The sequence below is a fragment of the Oryza sativa genome, chromosome 2, assembly GCF_034140825.1.
Source record: "Oryza sativa Japonica Group chromosome 2, ASM3414082v1".
Lineage (NCBI taxonomy): Eukaryota > Viridiplantae > Streptophyta > Magnoliopsida > Poales > Poaceae > Oryza > Oryza sativa.
The window spans coordinates 35,784,331-35,806,055 of NC_089036.1; the positions used below are offsets into that span (position 1 = coordinate 35,784,331).

At 43.3% G+C, this 21,725-nt stretch overlaps 4 protein-coding genes across 8 annotated transcripts; all 4 read left to right on the plus strand.

Moving 5' to 3' along the window:
- Positions 1-1,018: 1,018 nt before the first annotated feature.
- On the plus strand, positions 1,019-5,060 carry LOC4331184 (silicon efflux transporter LSI2-like). The gene is made up of 3 exons (XM_015771436.3): positions 1,019-2,917; positions 3,654-3,843; positions 4,425-5,060. Exons 1-3 carry the CDS (start codon positions 1,784-1,786, stop codon positions 4,691-4,693), a joined length of 1,593 nt encoding a protein of 530 aa, XP_015626922.1. The 5' UTR covers positions 1,019-1,783; the 3' UTR covers positions 4,694-5,060.
- A 2,748-nt stretch (positions 5,061-7,808) lies between these two features.
- On the plus strand, positions 7,809-10,845 carry LOC4331185 (ubiquitin carboxyl-terminal hydrolase 2). 4 transcript variants are annotated; one of them, XM_015771981.3, is made up of 6 exons: positions 7,809-7,909; positions 8,111-8,218; positions 8,715-8,761; positions 9,489-9,535; positions 9,615-9,717; positions 9,799-10,845. In XM_015771981.3, exons 2-6 carry the CDS (start codon positions 8,188-8,190, stop codon positions 10,564-10,566), a joined length of 996 nt encoding a protein of 331 aa, XP_015627467.1. In that variant the 5' UTR covers positions 7,809-7,909; positions 8,111-8,187; the 3' UTR covers positions 10,567-10,845. The 4 variants fall into 4 exon arrangements, with proteins under 4 accessions (XP_015627467.1, XP_015627469.1, XP_015627468.1 ...); XM_015771983.3 differs by having other exon boundaries at positions 9,620-9,717; XM_015771982.3 differs by having other exon boundaries at positions 8,135-8,218.
- Positions 10,846-11,801: 956 nt separating this feature from the next.
- LOC4331186 (protein BTR1) lies at positions 11,802-16,550 on the plus strand. Its single transcript, XM_015769201.3, has 8 exons — positions 11,802-12,060; positions 13,540-13,778; positions 13,864-13,964; positions 14,265-14,458; positions 14,760-14,878; positions 15,499-15,624; positions 15,956-16,017; positions 16,140-16,550. The coding sequence occupies exons 1-8, from the start codon at positions 11,958-11,960 to the stop codon at positions 16,225-16,227; spliced, it is 1,032 nt and encodes a 343-aa protein (XP_015624687.1). The 5' UTR covers positions 11,802-11,957; the 3' UTR covers positions 16,228-16,550.
- A 1,087-nt stretch (positions 16,551-17,637) lies between these two features.
- On the plus strand, positions 17,638-21,626 carry LOC4331187 (NAC domain-containing protein 78). Of its 2 annotated transcripts, none has more exons than XM_015769205.3 (5): positions 17,638-18,323; positions 18,897-19,147; positions 19,747-20,440; positions 20,573-20,681; positions 20,840-21,626. In XM_015769205.3, the coding sequence occupies exons 1-5, from the start codon at positions 17,847-17,849 to the stop codon at positions 21,256-21,258; spliced, it is 1,950 nt and encodes a 649-aa protein (XP_015624691.1). In that variant the 5' UTR covers positions 17,638-17,846; the 3' UTR covers positions 21,259-21,626. The 2 variants fall into 2 exon arrangements, with proteins under 2 accessions (XP_015624691.1, XP_015624689.1); XM_015769203.3 differs by having other exon boundaries at positions 18,897-19,127; positions 19,778-20,440.
- The last annotated feature ends 99 nt before the right edge of the window (positions 21,627-21,725 follow it).

Below are 21,725 nucleotides of genomic sequence, written 5' to 3' on the forward strand. Positions count from 1 at the left end.
CTACTTCGAACAATATTTTTTTTAATAATTTAACTATTTAGCATTAAAATTATGCCATTAGATTTGTAACCAGAAATAGTTTACTAGTACTATCTTACATTTAAATATATTCGCTTTGATATCACTTAGAAGCAACTGTTGAAATTCATCTACTATATTTGTTTTTTTAATACATAACGTTATTAACTTTTGAAATAATGTTTGATCATTCGCATTATTTAAAAATTTACTCCTTTCATTTTATATTGTAAGTCGTTTTGGCTTTTTCCTAGTCAAACTCGTTTAAGTTTGACTAAATTTTTGGAAAATCTAAAATACCGAATTGGTTTTATTTAATCTAGCATTGAATATATTTTGATAATATGCTATTATAATTTTCTATATACTCGGTCAAACTCAAATAAAGTTGACTAAAAAAAAGTTAAAACGACTTACAATATGAAACGAACGGAATAATATAGATATGTTAAGATATAAGTTATACTTAAAGTTTATTTAAAGATAAAACAAGTCATATCAAAATAAATCATATTTATATATATTATAAATGGACATAGGAAGTACAATACTTGTGTTGAGATCCGTCAATTATTTATTAACAGAGAAAGTATAATGCCTTTATATTAGAGTATAAATAAAATGCCCCTAAGTGTGAATTTAGTGATATAATATTCACGTAGACAATTTAGCTGAGTTTGTTATATTGGTGAACAAGCTGATGAAGAGGCATGAGGTAATAATTCATCTGAATATGTTACTAGTAGTAGTTAGTGATATTTTAAGACTCAGCAGAGGGTGAGAAACGTTCCACCCATGCATCTCTTTGCCTGTCAATTAGTGACAATAATAGTATACAAAAATCAGCTGATATGAAAGCAACATTCTTACATGTGGCGGTGAATCATCGTTACCAAGTAAAAAAAACTCTGTGGTAATAACATGATCGTATTGTCAAGTTTCCAGGAGAAATTCTCAAATATAAACCCAGAAATCAAACATTTTATTCCTTGTGCAGCTAGGATCCAATAGAGACATGTCTGTAGTAATCATGTTCATGTAAACAAATGAGGTGAGCAGACCGCAGCGAGTGAGCTCACATGCGCCAACCATTTTTCTGCACATGAAAATACAAGAATGTTTTTTTCTTTTTTCTTTGGGTGTACACATCATCCTCATCAATGAGTAGAGAGAAGAGTAGAGGGTAGTAGAGAGCCAAAAAAAATCGATCATGGAGAGGCCATGTGGAGCTCGCCAAGTGTGAGCATTTACCTTCTTGGAAAGAATCCCAAGCTAGAAATCCACAGAATTATCTGCTCTCAAACATTGGCTCATCTGCTCAACAATCCTATCCTCCTCCTCCTCCTCACTGGCAGTGATTCCCCCAACCCCATTTCTCTCTGAATTGGGCTTGTTTCTTTGCTGAATTATTATTTTGCTCATTCCACTCTGGTTGCTTGTTCAGAGACTCCATGTACAATTAGTTGACCATTCTTCTAGTTAGCTTCTCTTGTGTTCTTGGAGTTGGAGCTGGTCTGTCCATGTGAGCCATGTTGCAGATTGGGCTAGCTTTGGGAGCAAGAGAGTGGTAGATCTTCTTCTTGCCAGATTTATTGTAGATACAATACAATCCCATTTCTTGTTCAGATTTCTTGGTGAAAATTCCTAGCTAGATCCATACTTTCTCCAGTGTAGTGTGTAGAGAAGAAGAGGCCTTGTGAATCTTATCTTGGGAAAAAGAGGTATATCCATCCACCCATCTGTGTGCTGTTCTTGATTGGCGGCAATGGCGATGGAGCCGACGGTGAAGGTGGCGCTGGGGACGGCGGCGTTCGGGATCTTCTGGGTGCTGGCGGTGTTCCCGGCGGTGCCATTCCTGCCGATCGGGAGGACGGCGGGGTCGCTGCTGGGCGCGATGCTGATGGTGCTGTTCGGCGTGATGTCCGCCGACGAGGCGTACGCCGCCGTGGACCTCCCCATCCTCGGCCTCCTGTTCGGCACCATGGTGGTGAGCGTCTACCTGGAGCGCGCCGACATGTTCAAGCACCTCGGGAGGCTGCTGTCATGGCGGAGCCAGGGCGGCAAGGACCTGCTCGTCCGCACCTGCGTCGTGGCGGCGCTCGCGTCGGCGCTCTTCACCAACGACACCTGCTGCGTCGTGCTCACCGAGTTCATCCTCAAGATCGCGCGGCAGAACAACCTCCCGCCCAAGCCGTTCCTCCTGGCGCTCGCGTCCAGCGCCAACATCGGCTCCGCCGCGACGCCCATCGGCAACCCGCAGAACCTGGTCATCGCCGTCCAGAGCGGCATCTCCTTCGGCCAGTTCGTGTTCGGCATCCTCCCGGCCACCCTCGTCGGCGCCGTCGTCAACGCCGCCATCCTGCTCTGCCTCTACTGGCGCCACCTCTCCGACGAGAAGTGCGTCGAGGTCGTCGCCCCGGTCCCCACCGACGTCGTCGAAGAGGAGGACGTCACCTCCCACCGCTTCTCGCCGGCGACCATGTCACACCCCCGTTCCTCCTCCCACCACCACCACCACCAGCAGCCTGGCAGCTCGCTGTCGTCGCCTGACTGCGAGGTGTTCGAGCCAGTGAAGCCCGTCCCTGTCACCAGCAATGGCGACTCCAACAACAAGCCGGACGCCGCCGACGCCGCCGTCGTCGTCGGGATCCACCAGAGGCGCGGCGGCGTCGGCGGCGGCGTGAGGATGAAGGAGGAACATGCGTTCCGGTGGGTGGAGGAGAAGGAGGAGGCCATGGAGCAATGGAAGAGCACGGTGTGGAAGACGGGTGTGTACGTCATCACATTGAGCATGCTGGTGGCGCTGCTGTTGGGTCTCAACATGTCATGGAGCGCCATCACCGCCGCACTCGCCCTCATCGTCCTCGACTTCAAGGATGCCCGCCCCTGCCTCGAGAAGGTAATTCTGAATTCCTGATGCTGAATTGATGTCAAAAACGAAATTTCACTGAATTCTGATGCTGAATTGATGTGAAAAACGAAATTTCTCTGAATTCTGATGCTGAATTGATGTGAAAAACGAAATTTCGGTACATTTTCAGTTGTTTATGGACTGCTACTAGTATGTTCATTCTTGCTCTTATTTTGGAAACCAATGTGTTGTCGCTCTCACTCGCTCTGAATTCTGGAGCTGAATTGACGCAGGTTGTATGAAAAAAGAAATTTTGGCACCTTTTTTTTCCTTGGGTGAATTTGTTTACAGGCAATCCAATCACTTCGATTGGTATTCTCTGCGAAACAGAAGTCATTACTTTGGTATTTGATAATCCAATCATACTGAACTACACTAAATTTGTTTTCAGTATACAATCCAATCATGTAGCACTATGTTCTTATTACTTCTGTTTTTTTCACATAGCAGTAGATTGCCATTCATTTTGAAACAAGAGTCTTTACTTGATAATCCAAACATATCGAACTACACTGATTACTTTGTCAAGTTCCTTGTCACCTTGATGATAGTACTTTGGTCTTGATTTTCGATAACATTTGGTTCTGTCACATCCCTGTGTTGTTGCTAAATTGAAGTAATTGTGTGCACCAATGGCTCTGCTGTTGTATTTAGTGTTGGTTTTGGATACCTAACTGATGTTAACTTGAGTTGTTAACTGTAGTTTTGCTGAATGAAATTTCAGGTTTCCTATCCACTTCTACTCTTCTTCTGTGGGATGTTCATCACTGTGGATGGATTCAACAAGACGGGCATTCCTAGCGCATTCTGGGAATTCATGGAGCCCTATGCACGGATCGATACACCGACCGGGATAGTAATCCTCGCCCTGGTTATTCTTCTCCTCTCAAATGTGGCGTCAAATGTTCCAACTGGTTAGTTCTGCCCTCTGTTCATGGTCAATAATTTCACATGGCACATGTAGAAATTTTCATCCTTGTTGTTACTAATCCATCCAGATTTTAAACAATAACTAAGTCAAGGAAGCAGCGTAGACTTAACGATACATGTGCTTCGCACTTTCCATGCTATGCTTGTCAAGAGTAGAAAGGAAAGCTGCTTCTTTTTTTAATGGAAGCTCACAATGCCATATGTGCCATGGTTGTCTAGCAATGAAGCAACATATGAGAGGAAAAGTTTATCTGTCATCCTGCACTTTGCGCAATTCTCGCTTCCAAAAAAAACCAGAAAATCTCCACTAGGTTCACTCACCTACTCATGATAGTTAATAGAACAAGATATCAAAGAACAATAGGTTCATTTTGGAGTCTGAATTTGGGGCTGGTTCTAAACAAAGTGTGAATGTCATAGCTGATAACCATGAAGTTCTTATCAGTTAAAGATTGCTCTGTCCTAGTTTCTTCCAGTGACCAGAAAAAAATCGTACAAAAATCAGTTGGGCATTCTTTCTTTTGATTTCCTGATTCATGTATATACCTGACAAATCTCATTGCAGTTCTCCTGCTTGGTGCTCGGGTGGCAGCGTCAGCAGCGGCCATCTCCCCTGCAGCAGAGACCAATGCCTGGCTCATCCTGGCCTGGGTCAGCACGGTGGCCGGCAACCTCTCCCTCCTTGGCTCCGCCGCGAACTTGATCGTTTGCGAGCAAGCTCGCAGGTCGGAGCAGTACGGATACACCCTCTCCTTCTTCAGCCACCTCCAGTTCGGCTTCCCGGCGACGCTCATCGTCACCGGGATTGGCCTACTGCTCATCAGAAGCAACTGAAAAATGGTACAGAACATATATATGAAGAAGACATGGATATCAGGACATGTACAAAAAGAATGTGAATTTTCAGGTCAGGTCGATTGTATTTCTGCAAAGATTCAATTGTGGGATAAAAGAAAAATGTCTATCTTTGCCTCGGAATTAAGCACGGATATCATGGTGCTTGGAGGCTTTTTGAGCTGTACATTTGTTAGTTCATATTGGGGGGAGAAGATGTATATGTTGCAGTAGCAAGGATCATAAAAGGGAAATGTATATTTTTGTTCAGCATTCTACTTGTAATCCATATATATTTTTTGAAGTCGAATAATTTGTATAGGCAGGAGAAGAGAAAATCAATGAAATGCATGCCCCTATCGATGCAGCTAATGTGTCTTATTGCGATTTACTCCCTCCATCCAAAATTCTCATACACATTTCATCTTTTTTTTTTTCCAAATAAGATGCTCGTATTTGCATTTCATTCAAGGATCTGAAAGATTGATACGTTCCTCTCCTCTGCGATCCGACCCGGACCGTTGGACCGTTAGTGTTCCATCGAACAGCCAGTAAAGCCAAAAATGCTTATAGTTTGGGATGGAGGGAGTATTTTCTATCAATCGCAGCGGTCTAATTTCCTATTGGGGTAAACAATAATATGGAACAAATGCAAATATTAGAGAAAAACCTAATACTCCCAACGTCACAGAATATAACAACTCTCATCCTAGGACAATGTATCTGGACATGACATTCTATCCTAAGACAATGTATTTGGACATGAGATATGTCTAGATACATTGTTCTAGGATGGGTCTCGTCCTATCTTAGGTTGCTACATTTTGAGGCAGAGGTAGTATCAAATAAATAGAATGTCTGAGATTTCGAACCCATGAACCCAAACTGACTAGTACACCACTGTCGAGGGAAGATCCTCAATAGCGGGGAGTCGTGAGACCCCCCATTTGTGAGTTCGGCCGGGGGCGGAGGCTCGTCTCTCGGAAATCACTCGCTCGTCCCTAAGATTACCGGCAAGCTTGCACGCAATCGGATTATACAGGTTCGGGCCGCTATGGAGCGTAACACCCTACTCCTGTGTTTGCGATTATGGATGAGTTTTACAAAGGTTTCTTCACTCTAAAAAGCGCGCTCACTTTCTCTCTTCTGGAGTTCAGGTTTTCTGGGCATCGTCCCCTTATCTCAGTGGGCAGGGTCCTCCTTTTATAGCTCAAGGGGATACCACATGCACCGCCTCTACCTACCCTCTATCGGAGGGGGATCCCACTCCACTTTGGGCTTCAAACCGTGCCTTCTCCCGGAAGCTAAGCAATAACCGGTTCTCGAGTGGAACCCGGCGCCGCCCCCCGCCTGACACGGGGGACAGCCCTGTCATTTCCTCATAAATGAACGATGACTTGCGATAGCCCTTCCTCGAGTGACGCTCGGATGTGACGGGTCATACCCACCCCCACTCCGCCGGGTACAAGGGCGACGTGAGGACATGGTTGCCCTATCCATCGGATATGACGGTCACAGACCGGTCATATCCGTTGGACAGAGGTTAGCTAGGCGCGCCGCACGTCTGCCCTTACCGCATTAAATGCGGTGAGGGACAGTTGGGGCGTCGCACATTTATGGCTGTTCAGCCTGTGCTCCCTTCTCGCTCTCTCCCTCCGCCGCGTGGCAGCCGGGTGAGGGCCTCGGGGCGAAGCCGTGGGAGAGCCCGAGGGGGTGACGTCATGCCCCGAGCCCCCCCCGGCCGCTTCCACGACTCGTGTGACGCGTGAGTGGGGCCAGCCTGCAGAGTCACGTGGCCGGAGGGAAAGTAATTCCCCTCTACTTCATATACCCCCTGTCGACGGGTGATACCCGTAGACTGGATATAGAGGGTATTGGGGTACGTTGGAACAAGGATCTACGTAGTACGACATCAAGCAAACAAAAGATAAGAATTATACTGGTTCAGGCCCCTTGATAGGTAATAGCCCTAATCCAGTTGATGTGAGATTATATGATAGAAAACACAGGTTACAAAGAGAACAAGGGAACTTGTCGGATCCGGCGAGATTGTAGTCGAGTTGATTCGACTAGCTCTCGATGACTTGGCTCCTTATAAGCTCCGGCTTCGTAGGCTGTGGAGGTTGTGTTAGCTCTGAGATTCGATGCCTAAACCCTCCCCGGGGGGCCCCTTTTATATCGCAGATGTGGAGGTCTCCTCATAGAACTCGGAGGTATCAGACCTTATACGATACGCCAACGACCCAGTCCTGCCCGAGTAGGATTCTTCCCATCTGTAGATTCCGTGAAAGGTTTCCTTAGAATATACAGGAAATATCCGCATGCGCGTGGGTATGCCATATCGATATGTAACGTATATCGAAGGGTAAAGGGTATGCCTAACCCGTAACCCTGACACCCCCAGGCCCATATCTCCGACAACCACCTCGTAAAGTTAGGCGGAAGACTCCTAGACGTTTCTTGTAATACGGGACAAACGATGGGGTTTTAAGAAAAGTGTTGCTTGCTACATTGTAGTTGAAGAAGAGAACGGGCGAGGGATTTCGGTTGCTTTTAGGAGGAGGAGGATAACCCTTTGGATCGAGACGAAGGTGTCAGTGGCCGGCCAACATCCTCATCGACGGCTTCGCCCGCCACCTCCTGAGGCTCCCCAGTGGCGAGGACAAGCTCGTCCTTACCCTAGCTCCCCGCTTTGTTGCCGGGCACAATTACAATTGCTCGCCTAGGCTCCGCCACGCCTCGCTGCGGTCGACCTCACCGCTCTTTTCCCCAGCCATAGCCACAAGCATCTCAAACCCGTGTCGTGAGGTTGAAACTATACTGAGATTGAAAGGCTGACTTGTTGGGCCCACGCTTCCATCCACGTTAGCAAGCCATGGTGGCATGTCACGTTGACATAAGTGGCAAATAGTTAATAAATCATCTTTTCTCATGTGTAATAAAAAAGTAAAAATAAATCTAAAAAAAGGGGTATTTAAATAGTTCGCCAAACCTATCAGTGACAAATAATTAAATACTTAAATTCCTCCTTTAGTTGGACCAATTTATCGGTAAATAAATAAGTAATAAAAAAAGAAATCTTATCTTAGCTTCCAAAATCATTGCGCCTCGACTCGAGTTTCTCTCCCCCGCCGCCTTCCGCTCGTCGCGCATCTGGCGAGCAGAGCAGGGGAGGGGGCGCCGCCGCCGCCGCCGTCCTTGTGCATCCTCATCCCGGTGAGCATCCGCATCCTCTCTCTCTCATTCTCATTCATCTCTCTCTCCCTCCCAGTCTCACCCACACTTTTGTCTCGAATTTGCTTGCTCGCGTTAACCCTAGCTTCTCTTCTAGATCTGGAAGAAGCTTTTTTCTCTTAATTTCATCAGAGCTTTAATCTCCTTTTAATATAAGTAACAGTTTGTTTTTTGCCCCCAAAGGTTTTGGGGGTGGTTCTGTCCCAGGTTGGATCCGCGCCCCCTGGCTGTCACCGTAATCTTTCAGGGTTTTCGCGAGGATGTCGTGGTGCACGATTGAGTCTGATCCCGGTGAGTTTTAGTTTATATCTCTTTGTCTATATCATTAGTTGCATGTTGTTCATGGGAGGTTTACTGGATGCTAGCCAATGTATTGTGTTTATTCATTAGTAGGAAGGATGGTTGTTGCCTTTGGTTTTCCATCGATTGAGCACTGTGGGGAATATATATTACCTAGTTTTTTTTTTTTACTTTGTTACTAGTATCTGTAAGCCGAGGGTTACTTTCTAGTAGTAATTTTGATGTGTAAAGTCTTTACTCCATTAGTTCATCTGACTAATATCCACTTGGGGTCCTTCGGTATGTGTATAATCATGGATGAAGTACCAAAATACTGTGATCTCACCTTACACATTTCATTGCGAATGATTGAGTGAAAATAAAGCTTTGATCATGCTATCCTGAGTACATCACAGATTATCGCAGTGCTTATTTTTACGTTTCAAGTGTTCTTACCATTGCCTTTCCAAAATATACCTGTTGTTTCACCTGAGTATATGACCTGTAGGTGTTTTCACCGAATTGATCCAGGAGATGCAAGTAAAAGGTGTTCAGGTTAGCTTCCAGGGCCTGTTTCTTTCCTACCATGAAAAATTGTTAGAAACGAAATCTATATCAAGTGTTCTTGATATGTCCTTAGGCTTTTAATTATTACTTGTAAAACAGTGTAAATTGGATGGTTGGCTCTATTGGTTGATTCTACTGTTTCTAGAATACATGTTTAACTGATCTTCTGAAGATATATGCTTTGCTTGTGTTGTGAAGCTAACCTTAACCTGATTGAACTCACTTTAAGTAACTACCACACTATATATCTCTATGATCAGCAGAGTGTATGCTAAACAACGCTTATGGGAAAACATATTGCTGCATATACCATGGAGCTGTGTGCTTGAATGTAATAAACAATACCCTTGTGAAGGATATGGAGTAGGACAATACCTGTTTGGTAGTAATAATTTCTGAAGGGAATATGGTGGCCAACTAGTAAGGGTTAACGAATATACATCACAGATCAGTGCGATATGTCTATTAATATTGTTAGCTCAGCTACAAAAGGAAAAGACCTTTATTTTGGCGTTGTATATACTTGCAAATCTAATATACTTCCACTTTTGGTGCCCTGTCCTTTTATAGTTAGTGGTAGGAAATTCTAGAAAATTGCAACAGATGGCCATGGACCTGGCATTGTCAGAAAAAAAGGCCGTCATTTAGCTTCAGTTTATGACTTTATTAAATAACTCTTAGCTGCCTTTTACATTGCTATTGTATCTTTAAACAGGTGGAAGAACTTTACTCTCTTGATGTGGACTCTATTAGTGAACTGCGGTGAGTCTCTTCAATTTTTTGTTGTCATGCGTCTCTGTTCTCTGGATGGCCTTAACACATTGTTGTCCACTTCTCATAGGCCAGTTTATGGGCTAATTTTTCTCTTCAAGTGGATGGCTGGGGAAAAGGATGAACGGCCTGTCGTCAAAGATCCAAACCCAAACCTTTTCTTTGCTAGCCAGGTTAGTTCCATTTTGCTCCGTTAGCTACCTCTGTTCAGAATTGGATTTAACATTTGATCTAACTAAATCAATCACTGCCAGGTCATCCCTAATGCATGTGCTACTCAAGCTATTCTGTCAATCCTCATGAATCGCCCAGAAATTGACATAGGTCCAGAACTATCCAACTTGAAGGAATTCACAGGAGCTTTTGCACCTGACATGAAGGGCCTTGCTATTAACAACAGTGATTCTATTCGCACAGCCCATAACAGTTTTGCCAGGCCTGAGCCATTTGTCTCAGATGAGCAAAGAGCTGCGGGTAAGGATGATGAAGTGTACCATTTCATAAGCTATTTACCTTTTGAAGGAGTCCTCTATGAGCTTGATGGATTGAAGGAAGGACCCATAAGCCTTGGGCAGTGTTCTGGTGGGCCTGATGATCTTGATTGGCTAAGGATGGTGCAGCCAGTTATACAAAAAAGAATTGAACGCTATTCCCAGAGCGAGATTAGGTTTAACCTTATGGCCATCATTAAGAATAGGAAGGATGTATATACTGCTGAGCTGAAGGAGCTGGAGAAGAGAAGGGACCAGCTTTTGCAGGAGATGAATGAGTCCTCAGCAGCAGAGTCCTTAAACAGCGAACTTGCAGAGGTGACATCAGCCATTGAGACTGTCAGCGAGAAGATTATCATGGAAGAAGAGAAGTTCAAGAAGTGGAGGACGGAGAACATCAGGAGGAAGCACAACTACATTCCCTTTCTATTCAACTTTCTCAAGATGCTGGCGGAAAAGAAGCAGCTAAAGCCATTGGTTGAGAAGGCCAAACAACAGAAGGCTTCCAGCACAAGCACGAGTGCAAGATGAAGCCAAGTGCCACCAATGGCTGTACCGAATTCGTTGGTTCTCATTTTGAGGAAAGCATACGTTCATGGGTTACTGGGGTTAGTTGTTGCATTTTCCCTTTTTGAGAATGCGTTATGCTATCAGATACGGCACCTTGTTGGCAGCTTAGAGATATCACTAAGTTAATGAACCAGAGTACATTCTCTTTAATCTTTTTCTCCGTGTTGTATTATTATCTGTTATGACTTTCTGCCCTTGTGTGATGGATAGAAACTGTAGAAGAGGTCAATTGGGTCTTAAGGGTGGTGGCATTGTTTATTTCGCGTCGTGGCAATCGAATAGAAAAATACATGTTGGAGGATGGAAGTTTTGTGTCTAGATGCTGTCTTGGAAATGCCCACTTGCTAATCTTACTTGAATTAGATAGATGCTGTGAGTGTATCCATGACCATGAGAGAGCTGGAGCCTAGTGCTGGTAGAGTTGACTTTCCTGAGTGAAATCGCTTGCTTGGGTTGGCTTGTAGATATAAGTATAAGAAAACGGATAAGAAAATTCAGGCAATGAATCTGATGCGCATGTGATTGATTCTGGTGGGATTTCTATAGGACATCTGATTTTCTGTTGAACAGTTAACGCAAACGACAGGTTTGAATGATACAGTATTCGAACTTGTTTTTTTTTTCTCTTGTCATCAAGATTCATAATTGTTGGAGCATGAATGATCTGGTGTGCAACCTCTTAAGCTCTATAGCTAGGACGTTGCTGTCATCTCTGTTGTTGCACCAGCTAAAGGACGAATTGTGACCAAAACCCGAATTGTGACCAAAACCTTTGGGACTTTCAGAGTGATCTTTCTGTCGCACTTGCACACACTCTTTTGTCATTCAGAGTGGTTATTATCCACCCATTTTGAAACAGGATTTCAAGAAATTAGGGGACAAAAAGAAATTATACACATTGGATTTGAAGAAATTTAGAGCTGGTGTCGTACTCCTATTTTATTTTGGTCTATTATCCCATACTTATGCAGATCAGCTGGATGGATTGCATCGTCAGATATTCTTACAAAACAAACTTGCTCAAACCAAGACCAGATTAGATTAGATTTTGTTGTGAATACAAAGTCAAGCAACAACAAAAAAAAAAGAGATTGAGAAAGAGTGGCGAGTTGCGACGTGACCAATGGAAACTCGAAAAACAGAAAAGCGAAGGATAATAAAAACTCATAAAAAGGGGAGGAGGGAGAAAGAAGCGAGAGGCGCATTTGTTGTCGTTGTTGTTGGTTCCATGCCGTAGGCCCATCGCGATCTACTAGTGTTTTTTTGCCTCTCTCCCCCCTCCACGCCTCCACCCCCACCCCCACCCCCACCACTCCCCCCCCCCTCCGCCTCCGCCCTCCGCCGCCGCCGCCATGGAAGCCCCGGGCTCCCCCTACGCCTCCTCGCCGGAGTCCGCCCCCAAGCGCGCCCCCCGCTCCTCGCCCCCGCCCCCGCAGCAGCAGGCCTCCTCCGAAGGTAACCCGCTCGCGCCTCCCATCCCCCCATCTCACTCTCGATATCGATCTCTCTCAACGTGGTGCGCGCGTACGTGCGCCCTCGCGCGCGGTTTGGTCTGGATCCGCGAGATCCAGGCCTCCGTGTTCCGCTCTGAGATCGAGATCTGCAACCACGGGCGGCAAATATGGTGGTCACATGGATAACACTAGGCCGCTGCTGATTTGGGCGTGTTCTGCGTTTGTGTGCGCTTGTGCAATGGAGAGGGGAGATGCAACGATCAGTTGTTTCAGTGGTAGTTGATTTCATGTTCATCTTGTCCGCTGGGGTGATTTGGCACCGGTTGATGTTGACGATGAGTTCATCCGATGCGTTTCTGTGTATGCATCACAAGTTTATTAACATGTCCAAGCGCGGTTAGTAACAGCTGCATGTGTGATCATATACAATGAGCTTACACATAAGAGTTGCAATTTGATGAGTACCATCATTTAATTGTAGAGTTGAGTTGACCACATGAGACGTATACCGATATGCATCGCTATCTGTACTCTTACTAGCGATGACTTGCTGGATGATGCCGTGGTTGGGTCTGTCACTCTGTTGATGTTCAGGGTTTTCTACTTTTCGCAGTGGAACCGACACGTAGATATAATAAGTATTCTAGGAATTCAACCCTACATCTTGATTGTCTATCCCACAGTAGTCTGAACACACCCAGCCATTTACTTAACATTGTGATAACTGATATTGGATGTTGTTTCACTTTGTTGGTTGTTGGCCTGTAAATATATTTTTTCGGGGAAATTGCAATTGGGGAACAAGAGGATGCTTACAGGAAATGCGAAGTCATGCACACTCTATTTAGCAAGCACATCTCACCTTTCTGGCATATGCCAATCATTAATCTTGTCCATTATGGTTTCCTCGGGTCTTTGGTTGACACACTTATTGCCTTTAAAGTGTTATCATTATATGTTGGTTGTTCTAATGGTTCATTAGTTACATCAAAATATAAGAAATATAAAGTTCTCCTGATCCACCTTGAGTGGAAAGGTATTTAACTCAGTCCTGTCAATTGCTGCTTTCACTCTGTTCGTAGCATATTCCTACCATTATGCTTGTTGCTAATTCATGTTTTTTAACTTGTTATATGTTCAAGGAGAATATGATAGACCATGCCAAAATATAATTCGGTCATAATGTGAATGACCCTCTTGTTATTGTTCCCAACAAGCATACATGACACAACTGTATATACCAAACTTCTAAACTACACTGACTGGAAACCAAAATTCAGTCAGTAGTGGTTCTACAGAACATGTATAGTTAAGTGCCCCAGTTGGACCATTAGCTGTTTTTACTATGCATCATGGACCACTTTTGTTGCTTGAGTTAAAAAAAACAATTTTGTGCCTAAACAAATAATGGCATGCACAGTTTTTGGCCCTCTCCTTTATTGCTAGTAATTCTGAATTTCCAAGTGATCATTCTCCACAGATGACAAGGAGAAGCCAACCCATCTGAGGTTTCTGGTATCAAACACGGCAGCAGGATGCATTATTGGCAAGGGTGGATCAACCATTAATGAATTTCAGTCCCAGTCTGGGGCTCGTATTCAGCTATCGCGTAGCCATGAGTTCTTCCCTGGTACAAATGACAGAATTATCATGGTTTCTGGTCTGTTTGATGAAGTAATAAAGGCCATGGAGCTGATTCTCGAGAAGCTTTTAGCTGAGGTAAACTATTTTATTCCGCAAATAGTTGTATCATAGGGCCATGTTACTTTATTTGATGATTGGTATTCTATGGTTACTTTCCCAGGGGGAAGAAAGCAATGAAGCTGAAGCTAGACCTAAAGTTAGACTTGTAGTTCCTAACAGTTCTTGTGGTGGAATCATTGGTAAAGGAGGGTCAACAATCAAGTATGTACCATTGATAAATTTGTTTCTGGTTTCTGAAATCTTATTTTTATTCTTATTCCCATTGCGCTTCTTCATTTTCTTAGTTGGTTATAATGTATGTATACCATGAAGCGTGTCTGAACCGAATGAGGAAATGCATGGTTATTTTCCTAATGCACTCATCTTTGACTTAACTGCACCCAAGTTATTGCATGCTCTCTTGTCAATTGTACGCAAGCAGTATTTGTTGTTTCATTTGTATTGTTTTGTGTTGGTTTATGTTTCTTTGAATGTGAGTTGACATGCTTGTTTTCTCATCAGGTCATTCATTGAAGACTCACATGCTGGAATCAAGATTTCACCACAGGATAACAATTTTGTTGGTTTGCATGATAGACTCGTTACTGTCACAGGACCCTTGGACCATCAGATGCGTGCAATATATTTGATATTAAGCAAGTTATCGGAGGACGTTCACTACCCACCTAATCTGAGTTCCCCATTTCCATATGCAGGTAAACAAATTTCAATATTTGATTTGGTGTCAAACGGCTACTTTTCTTATTATGGGGTGCCTTAATTCTCGGACTGCATTTCTTTTCTGGAATTCATATACTGCATTGTATAGGTCACAAATGAACATGCTTGGTCACTCGTACCATTTGGCAGCCATGAGCTTTCTGCATGAATTTTTATTCAGCTACTGCACGATTGTTCTCTTTCCGTTTCAGTGATCATGTTGAATGCGTTCACATGCTATGTCCATTCAGTTACTGCATGATCATTTTATCTGAATTCCTCTTCTTTTGTTTTCAGGCCTTGGTTTCCCTAGTTACCCTGGTGTTCCTGTTGGGTATATGATCCCACAGGTGCCGTATAATAATGCTGTGAACTATGGACCTAATGGGTATGGAGGAAGGTACCAAAACAACAAGGTTAGTGATTGCTGCTGCTTTACTCTTGTCTTGTATATCACTAAAGCAAACCTTTTGAATTCAATATCAGCATTTTTATGCACATGTTGGTATGAGCTAACATGTGTTCAATTTTGTTATGCACTAGATTAAGGTTATGTTCAAGGTGATTTGCATTAGATGTTCTATAATAGAAATACTATTTTCTGGTTGTGGTTTTGTACTTTTGTCATACATCACTATAGGCATCTAGAATTTCTGCTTCAAACCAACCTTAACAATAGTAAGACTCATTGGATGAGATGTCTGAATTACTAATTGTGGTTTATTTGAGTGACATATTCCATCCATTTGTTCATCCATAGTATGCTTTAGTACATGTTAGTGCAAAGCATAAGACAGCTTTTAACGAATTGAAGTATTATTACCTATGTCATGCATGATGTTTTTCACCGTAAGTAACATCAGTGCTGTAAATTCTAATTCAGAACTGTAAGTAACGTCATTGTACTGCTTTCTACTGAATTCCACAAACATTACCATTCACTATTTTTCCTTTTTTTCCCTTTGAGTGAAATTTGATATATGCGTTCAGAGCTTCAAATTAATCCAACAATTGTCTGCTGTTGAAAATTTTGCAGCCCAGTACACCTATGAGATCACCTGCTAACAATGATGCCCAAGATTCTCTCACTATTGGTATTGCTGATGAACATATTGGTGCTGTCGTAGGACGTGCCGGAAGGAACATTACAGAGATCATTCAGGTGGTTTCTTGCGCTATGAATTCCACAGTTATTACTTTTTTCGGTGCATTTTTCAATTGCTTAATACCTTGTACCTATGACTGTACCTTCTCTTTTTTTGGGTACAAAAGGCATAATGTTTTTTTTTGTAGTATCTTAGGCGACCATATTAGCCATCTTCTTGAGTTGTATCACCCTATGTCCCACATGTCAGTTGTTTTTCTGCCTCAGAAATGTCATAACCTTTCTTCATGCTTCAAAGATTTTGTAATTGTCCCAACTGATGGTTGTCTTCCAGTGTGATCATGTTGGCGTGTTTTTACTGAAATAGCTTGCAATTTGTCGAGTGCAGGCTAGTGGTGCCAGGATCAAGATATCTGATAGGGGTGACTTCATTGCTGGCACATCTGAGAGGTATTTCCTTGGTTACTTTTCACCATCAGAACAAGCTCTTAAAGCATATTGAGCACCACCGACCTTCATATGATATGCTTGTACAGCAGGCCTGAATCCCCAAATTTTACTGACTGGTGCAGGAAAGTGACGATAACTGGAACATCAGAAGCTATTCAGGCAGCAGAGTCTATGATAATGCAGAGGGTGACAGCCAGTTCCGAGAGGTGATAAAATCTCATGAAGACGAGGGGCATCATCTGATGGAAAAGAAGCCTGATGCCAAGTTAGGAGGAGGGGTTGGAGATTGTCTTTTCTAGTTTTAGCACTATCCGCAAAAAAAGCTTGAGAGAAAATTTAAGATAATCTATTGTTCCTTATTGAGTCTGATTGTGTTAGTAACTGGAGTAGTCAGTCAATCAGCTGTTCTATTTATTTCTTATTTTTGTTGGGAATAGGATTATATTTCACAACATGTTTGGCTGTTGTCATAACTCAACAACGCTGGTGTGCTACCCTAGTTTTGATAATTGTGATCCTTAGGTTACCCTTGACCCCTTGTCTTTGCCTGTTTGTTTGTCTCCTCAAAAGTCGAAATGACTCGTTTTGCTGAAAGACAAAGTTGCTTCCTAGTGAGAGGCTGCATCTTCTGTCCAATTTGTTGCATTTCCATGATGTTGCCTCCAAAATCTTGCAAGTCCAAAGCCAGGAAAAAAAAGCGAGGCTGCCTACTCTTGTGGGGCGTGGAAAGTCACAAGCATCTACCTTTGCCTGCGTGGATGCAACCAATGCCAAGTAAAAAAAAGCAAAGGCTGGGCTTTTCTTTTTCTTTTTAAATGTTACAGCGAGTTTTAGCTCCCATTTGGAATTCCTATGAATATATCCTATTTGAAAGCATTTGAAATTCTTTCAAATTTGGTGGGCGAGCAAACTAGTACGAGCAGAAAAAAAGTCGAAATTTTCTCAAGATATATGTCGTGAATGAAATAATAATACTGGAGTATCATGGAGGATTAAATCTGTTTTACCAAACGACGTTTTCCCTCAAAAGTTTGACTAGTATACAACATAAATACATTCTGTGGCATCCACTGTATTGTACTATCTTCAGCTCACTACGTTTGGAGAATTTACGGAGTAGAATCAAATCTTAGAAATTGCATAATACTCCCTCCGTTTCAAAATGTTTGACACCGTTGATTTTTTAAACACATGTTTAATCGTTTGTCTTATTAAAAAAAATTATGAAATATGTAAAACTATATGTGTACATAAAAGTATATTTAATAATGAATCAAATGATATGAAAAGAATAAATAATCACTTAAATTTTTTAATAAGACAAATGGTCAAATACGTACTAAAAAAATCAACGGTGCCAAACATTTTGAAACGGAGGGAGTACATCTCAAAAATCTCTGAATAAAATTTATCCGTAGTAGTATATCCTTCCATATATAAACGTAAATTATTAAATAAAAAGGTATATTCGTAAAAAGTTTTCGGACAGACGAGAGGGCAGGAGTCTTCTACAAGACGGCTACCGAGGAGTATGATATTTCCTCTATTATTATTTTCTTTCTCATCACGCGGCTGCGTCCGTATCGCGACTTTTATCCTCTCCTCCCCAACTAACTCGGCGTTCGCCATCTCGTGTCGACTTCCTCCTCAAAACCCTAATTCCATCCACCGCTCGATCCAATCTACCCTCTCTCTCGATTCTCAATTCTCAATTCTCCCTGCAAAATTCCCAATCCTCCGTGCAGAATTAGAATTATGCGGGATTGATCCCCTCCCACGGGATCTCCAATATCATATCCATCCAGAAATTGAAATTCCCCTCGCCGCCGATGAGCCAATCGCCGCCGGACTCCTCCTCCGCGGCGGCGGTGCCCCTGGCGCCGGGGTTTCGCTTCCACCCCACCGACGAGGAGCTCGTCTCCTACTACCTCCGCCGCCGCATCCTCGGCCGCCGCCTCCGGATCGACGCCATCGCCGAGGTCGACCTCTACCGCCTCGAGCCGTGGGACCTCCCCTCCCTCTCCCGCATCCGGAGCCGCGACGCGCAGTGGTACTTCTTCGCCCGCCTCGACCGCAAGGTCACCGGCGCCGGGGCCGGCGGCCGCGGCGGCCCCGGGAACAGGACCAACCGCGCCACGCCGCGCGGCTACTGGAAGACCACCGGGAAGGACCGCGATGTCCACCACCGCGGCAAGCTCGTCGGGATGAAGAAGACGCTCGTCTTCCACTCCGGTAGGGCGCCCAAGGGCCAGAGGACCAACTGGGTCATGCACGAGTACCGCCTCCTCGACGCCGACGGCACCCAGGTACCTGTGAAATCATTTGATCCATCTCAAATTTCGCAGGATCTACCGTACCACGAGATCACGAGATTAGCGGTAGCACCAAAAAAATTCTGTTCTTTTAGCTTGTCTCCTGCTAGGCTTGTGTGAGCGGTAGGTGGGAACTGGTCCTATTCTACTTTCAACACTCGTTACTTGCTGCTGCTTAGATATGTTATCTAGTGCGACCCTGTCCCGGGCCTAGAATGGTTACAACATTCTCATGTTTGTTCACTTGATACCTATATATGGTAGGTAAAAACCTTTCCTTACAACATCAATGACTTGCTTTGAGAAAAACCAATATGAGCATGAGCTTATCTTTTGTCAATAAAAGAAGAAAAAAGTGCGAGATGCACTGGTAGAAGTGATAGAGCACGTCTGGAAATGTATGAAGCAAGGGGGCTTTTAACTGGGCTATTTAAGCATTGGAAATCTTATCCTCACTCTGAATTGAGGAGTCTGAATTGCGGAGGACCAATGGTTTTTAACCTGTATAGAATATTGATGTAGCATCCTTTTCTGATAGCTGATGTTAGTTTCCTGTTGAGTGCGCAGGATCTGCATGTGGTGTGTAGAATCTTCCAGAAAAATGGATCTGGGCCACAAAATGGTGCACAGTACGGTGCGCCATACTTGGAGGAAGATTGGGAAGAGGAGGATGATGCAATTGAGAACATGCCTGCCAGTGGCGCTTTCGCTGAAATGGCTGCAGTCACAGATACTGCAGATGAGTCGACTGAGGAAGATGGGAATTTCTCCCTTAAAACTAATGATGAGCCTTTACAAGTAAGTACTCCCTCCATCCCATAATATAAGGGATTTTGAGTTTTTGCTTGCAACGTTTGACCACTCATCTTATTCAAAATTTTTTGAAATTATTAATTATTTTATTTGTGACTTACTTTATTATCTACAGTACTTTAAGCACAACTTTTCGTTTTTTATATTTGCAAAAAAATTTGAATAAGACGAGTGGTCAAACGTTGCAAGCAAAAACTGAAAATCCCTTATATTGTGGGACGGAGGGAGTAGTGCCCATTTTCTTTTGTATTTTCCAAGATGTTAGTTATTAAAAACTGAAATTGTACTGTCAATACTCAACACCTATAATGAAAACTAGAGGATGCCAGGAATCCATGGAATTACCTTTAACTGAAAACATTCTATGTGACTATATCAATGAATACAGGATAATGATAGCTGAAACAACTAAGTAGACTATGCATTTGCCATCATGGTTGAAGAGTTCTTTTCTTTAATTAAGGTTTTGCATGTTTCTATTCCCTGTTACTGTTCTGACAAAATTTTAAAATAGAATAATTCTTGCTGGATTTTATCTCTTCATATTTTTTTCCTCGATAATATATTTATTGCTCCTCCTATCAAGTGCTCTGTGATGTGTAACACACCTTCATGTACTTCAATTACCACTACAGACCCAAGAATACCAGCCAGAGATAACTCCTGTGAAAGCTCAAGGTTCAAATGAGGAGACCAATGGCGGTGGTTACAGTTGTGATGTTTTTTCTCTGGATGAGATTTTGCAGGAACCTGAAAATGTCTGCAAAAATGAAGAGCAGAATGCCATTGATGACAAGTTCACTATCGCAGAGTTATCTGGATACCCAAGGCAAGATGATGGCTATGTAGGCGAGAATGGTCCTGTGAATTGGATTGACCCTTCAAATGGTGATAATACAAACTGGCCTTTGAGAGCATATAGTACTCAGAACCATGTCAATGGAACACTTAGCGCTGATGGTTTCTTTGACACGGTGAATGGTACCAACTCATATTCAGGTCCTTCAGATAACCAGAACCTGTATTTGCAAGATGATGGCTTGACTTCTTCTCATCAAGTGGGCGATAACATGCCATTTTATGACGCATCATCTAATCACAAATGGGTAGATGGAAAGGATGATTATTTGAATTTGAATGACCTCCTCTACCCGCCAGCAGAAAATCAACCCCTGTTTGATGCTGGGGATGACCTGATGGCTTACTTCGATGCCACGGAGGATGATTTCAAATTTGATATTATGGGCACAGAAGATTCTAATTCTCAACTTCCAGACATGTCGAACTTTGTCCAAAAGGTATGCTTCGGTGCACGCATGTCACATAACTATGCTACAGTTCTCTTACATCTAGTTAGAAGGACACTTCCTGATCACTATCCTTCTTTGACTTCTTTCTGGTTATCAACTGTTGTATTATTTTCTCTGCAGGATGATAACAACAATAAGTTTACATTAGATGGGATCTCTAATACCGCTTTGTATGGTGCTTCTTCATCTGGATCCCATGGCAATATGTATCCAGACACTGCAGTACCAGGTATGGCTTTATCACTATATGCTTATTAGTAACTATTTTCATCTACTAAAGTTTGCCCATTGCTTTGGGGGTACATACAAGCATCTTTTATGAAATGTGACCATACTTGCATCTAAGTCTCTCTTCTTTAAAAATCTCATGGAACTACTTTGGTCCAGATATGCCGATGGATGACACTGTTGACAAAAGTTTCGGAAAGCGCCTTGCCAGCATGCTGGGTTCAATTCCAGCTCCACCCGCAATGGCTTCAGAGTTCCCGCCGAGCACAGGAAAATCTGTTGTCCCACTTAGTGCTGTCAACCCGAGTAGCTCTATCCGTGTCACTGCAGGCATTATCCAACTCGGTGGTATCACTTTTACTGGTAGCACCGAGCACCTGCAGAAGAATGGAGATTTCAATTTGCTCCTCTCTTTCACTGTCGAGGGCGACGTCTCAACCAAATCCATTGGTTTTGAACCGGATACGCAGATGAGCACCACGCCAATGGTGTTGCGCAGCGGCATGTATCTTTTCTTCGTATCGGCGATGATTCTCATGTTGAGCTACAAAGTTGGGCTGTGTATCTACAGCAGGTAAGTTATAGTAGTTTTTGTTGCCCCAGGCTGTTTATTAAATTGAAGGAGTCATACAGAGTCCACTCGACGTAGAGGGAACTGCCTGCGATTTGGACAGTTTGGTTCTTTACATTGTTATAGTTGGTATACCGTTCTGACAGTTGAAAGATACATAGCAATAAACTCTGGAATTGGAGAAACTAGAGTTACACGAATTTGGTGCTGAAACTTTTGTTGGTGGCATGTACTGTATAATTTACTCTATTTATTTATTTCACCCAATTCTGGGAGGCTGTAAGCGTTCCCCGATCGATGTAAGCTGATCTGAAACCTGAATACGCGCTCTTCATTTTTCATACCCAAAGGGCCGAGAGGCACAGTTTGCAGTTACTGTTGATCAATTTTCGGATGGAAGGAATTTTGCGTTGGTGTGATTATGTGCTTGTTTGTGGTGTTGTCAGAAATAAACCATGACCTTGTGCGTGCTTC

What these genes read in the sequence shown, in the direction of transcription:
- LOC4331184 (XM_015771436.3), top strand. Translation starts at nt 1,784, where the DNA reads ATGGCGATGGAGCCGACGGTGAAGGTGGCGCTGGGGACGGCGGCGTTC. An exon ending in CCCGCCCCTGCCTCGAGAAG is followed by an intron (nt 2,918 to 3,653) that starts GTAATTCTGAAT and finishes ATGAAATTTCAG; the next exon opens with GTTTCCTATCCACTTCTACT. An exon ending in GGCGTCAAATGTTCCAACTG is followed by an intron (nt 3,844 to 4,424) that starts GTTAGTTCTGCC and finishes ATCTCATTGCAG; the next exon opens with TTCTCCTGCTTGGTGCTCGG.
- LOC4331185 (XM_015771981.3), top strand. Translation starts at nt 8,188, where the DNA reads ATGTCGTGGTGCACGATTGAGTCTGATCCCG. An exon ending in CACGATTGAGTCTGATCCCG is followed by an intron (nt 8,219 to 8,714) that starts GTGAGTTTTAGT and finishes TATGACCTGTAG; the next exon opens with GTGTTTTCACCGAATTGATC. An exon ending in GACTCTATTAGTGAACTGCG is followed by an intron (nt 9,536 to 9,614) that starts GTGAGTCTCTTC and finishes CACTTCTCATAG; the next exon opens with GCCAGTTTATGGGCTAATTT.
- LOC4331186 (XM_015769201.3), top strand. Translation starts at nt 11,958, where the DNA reads ATGGAAGCCCCGGGCTCCCCCTACGCCTCCTCGCCGGAGTCCGCCCCC. An exon ending in ACATTACAGAGATCATTCAG is followed by an intron (nt 15,625 to 15,955) that starts GTGGTTTCTTGC and finishes TGTCGAGTGCAG; the next exon opens with GCTAGTGGTGCCAGGATCAA. An exon ending in ATTGCTGGCACATCTGAGAG is followed by an intron (nt 16,018 to 16,139) that starts GTATTTCCTTGG and finishes TGACTGGTGCAG; the next exon opens with GAAAGTGACGATAACTGGAA.
- LOC4331187 (XM_015769205.3), top strand. Translation starts at nt 17,847, where the DNA reads ATGAGCCAATCGCCGCCGGACTCCTCCTCCGCGGCGGCGGTGCCCCTG. An exon ending in TCGACGCCGACGGCACCCAG is followed by an intron (nt 18,324 to 18,896) that starts GTACCTGTGAAA and finishes TTGAGTGCGCAG; the next exon opens with GATCTGCATGTGGTGTGTAG. An exon ending in GTAAGTACTCCCTCCATCCC is followed by an intron (nt 19,148 to 19,746) that starts ATAATATAAGGG and finishes GTGATGTGTAAC; the next exon opens with ACACCTTCATGTACTTCAAT.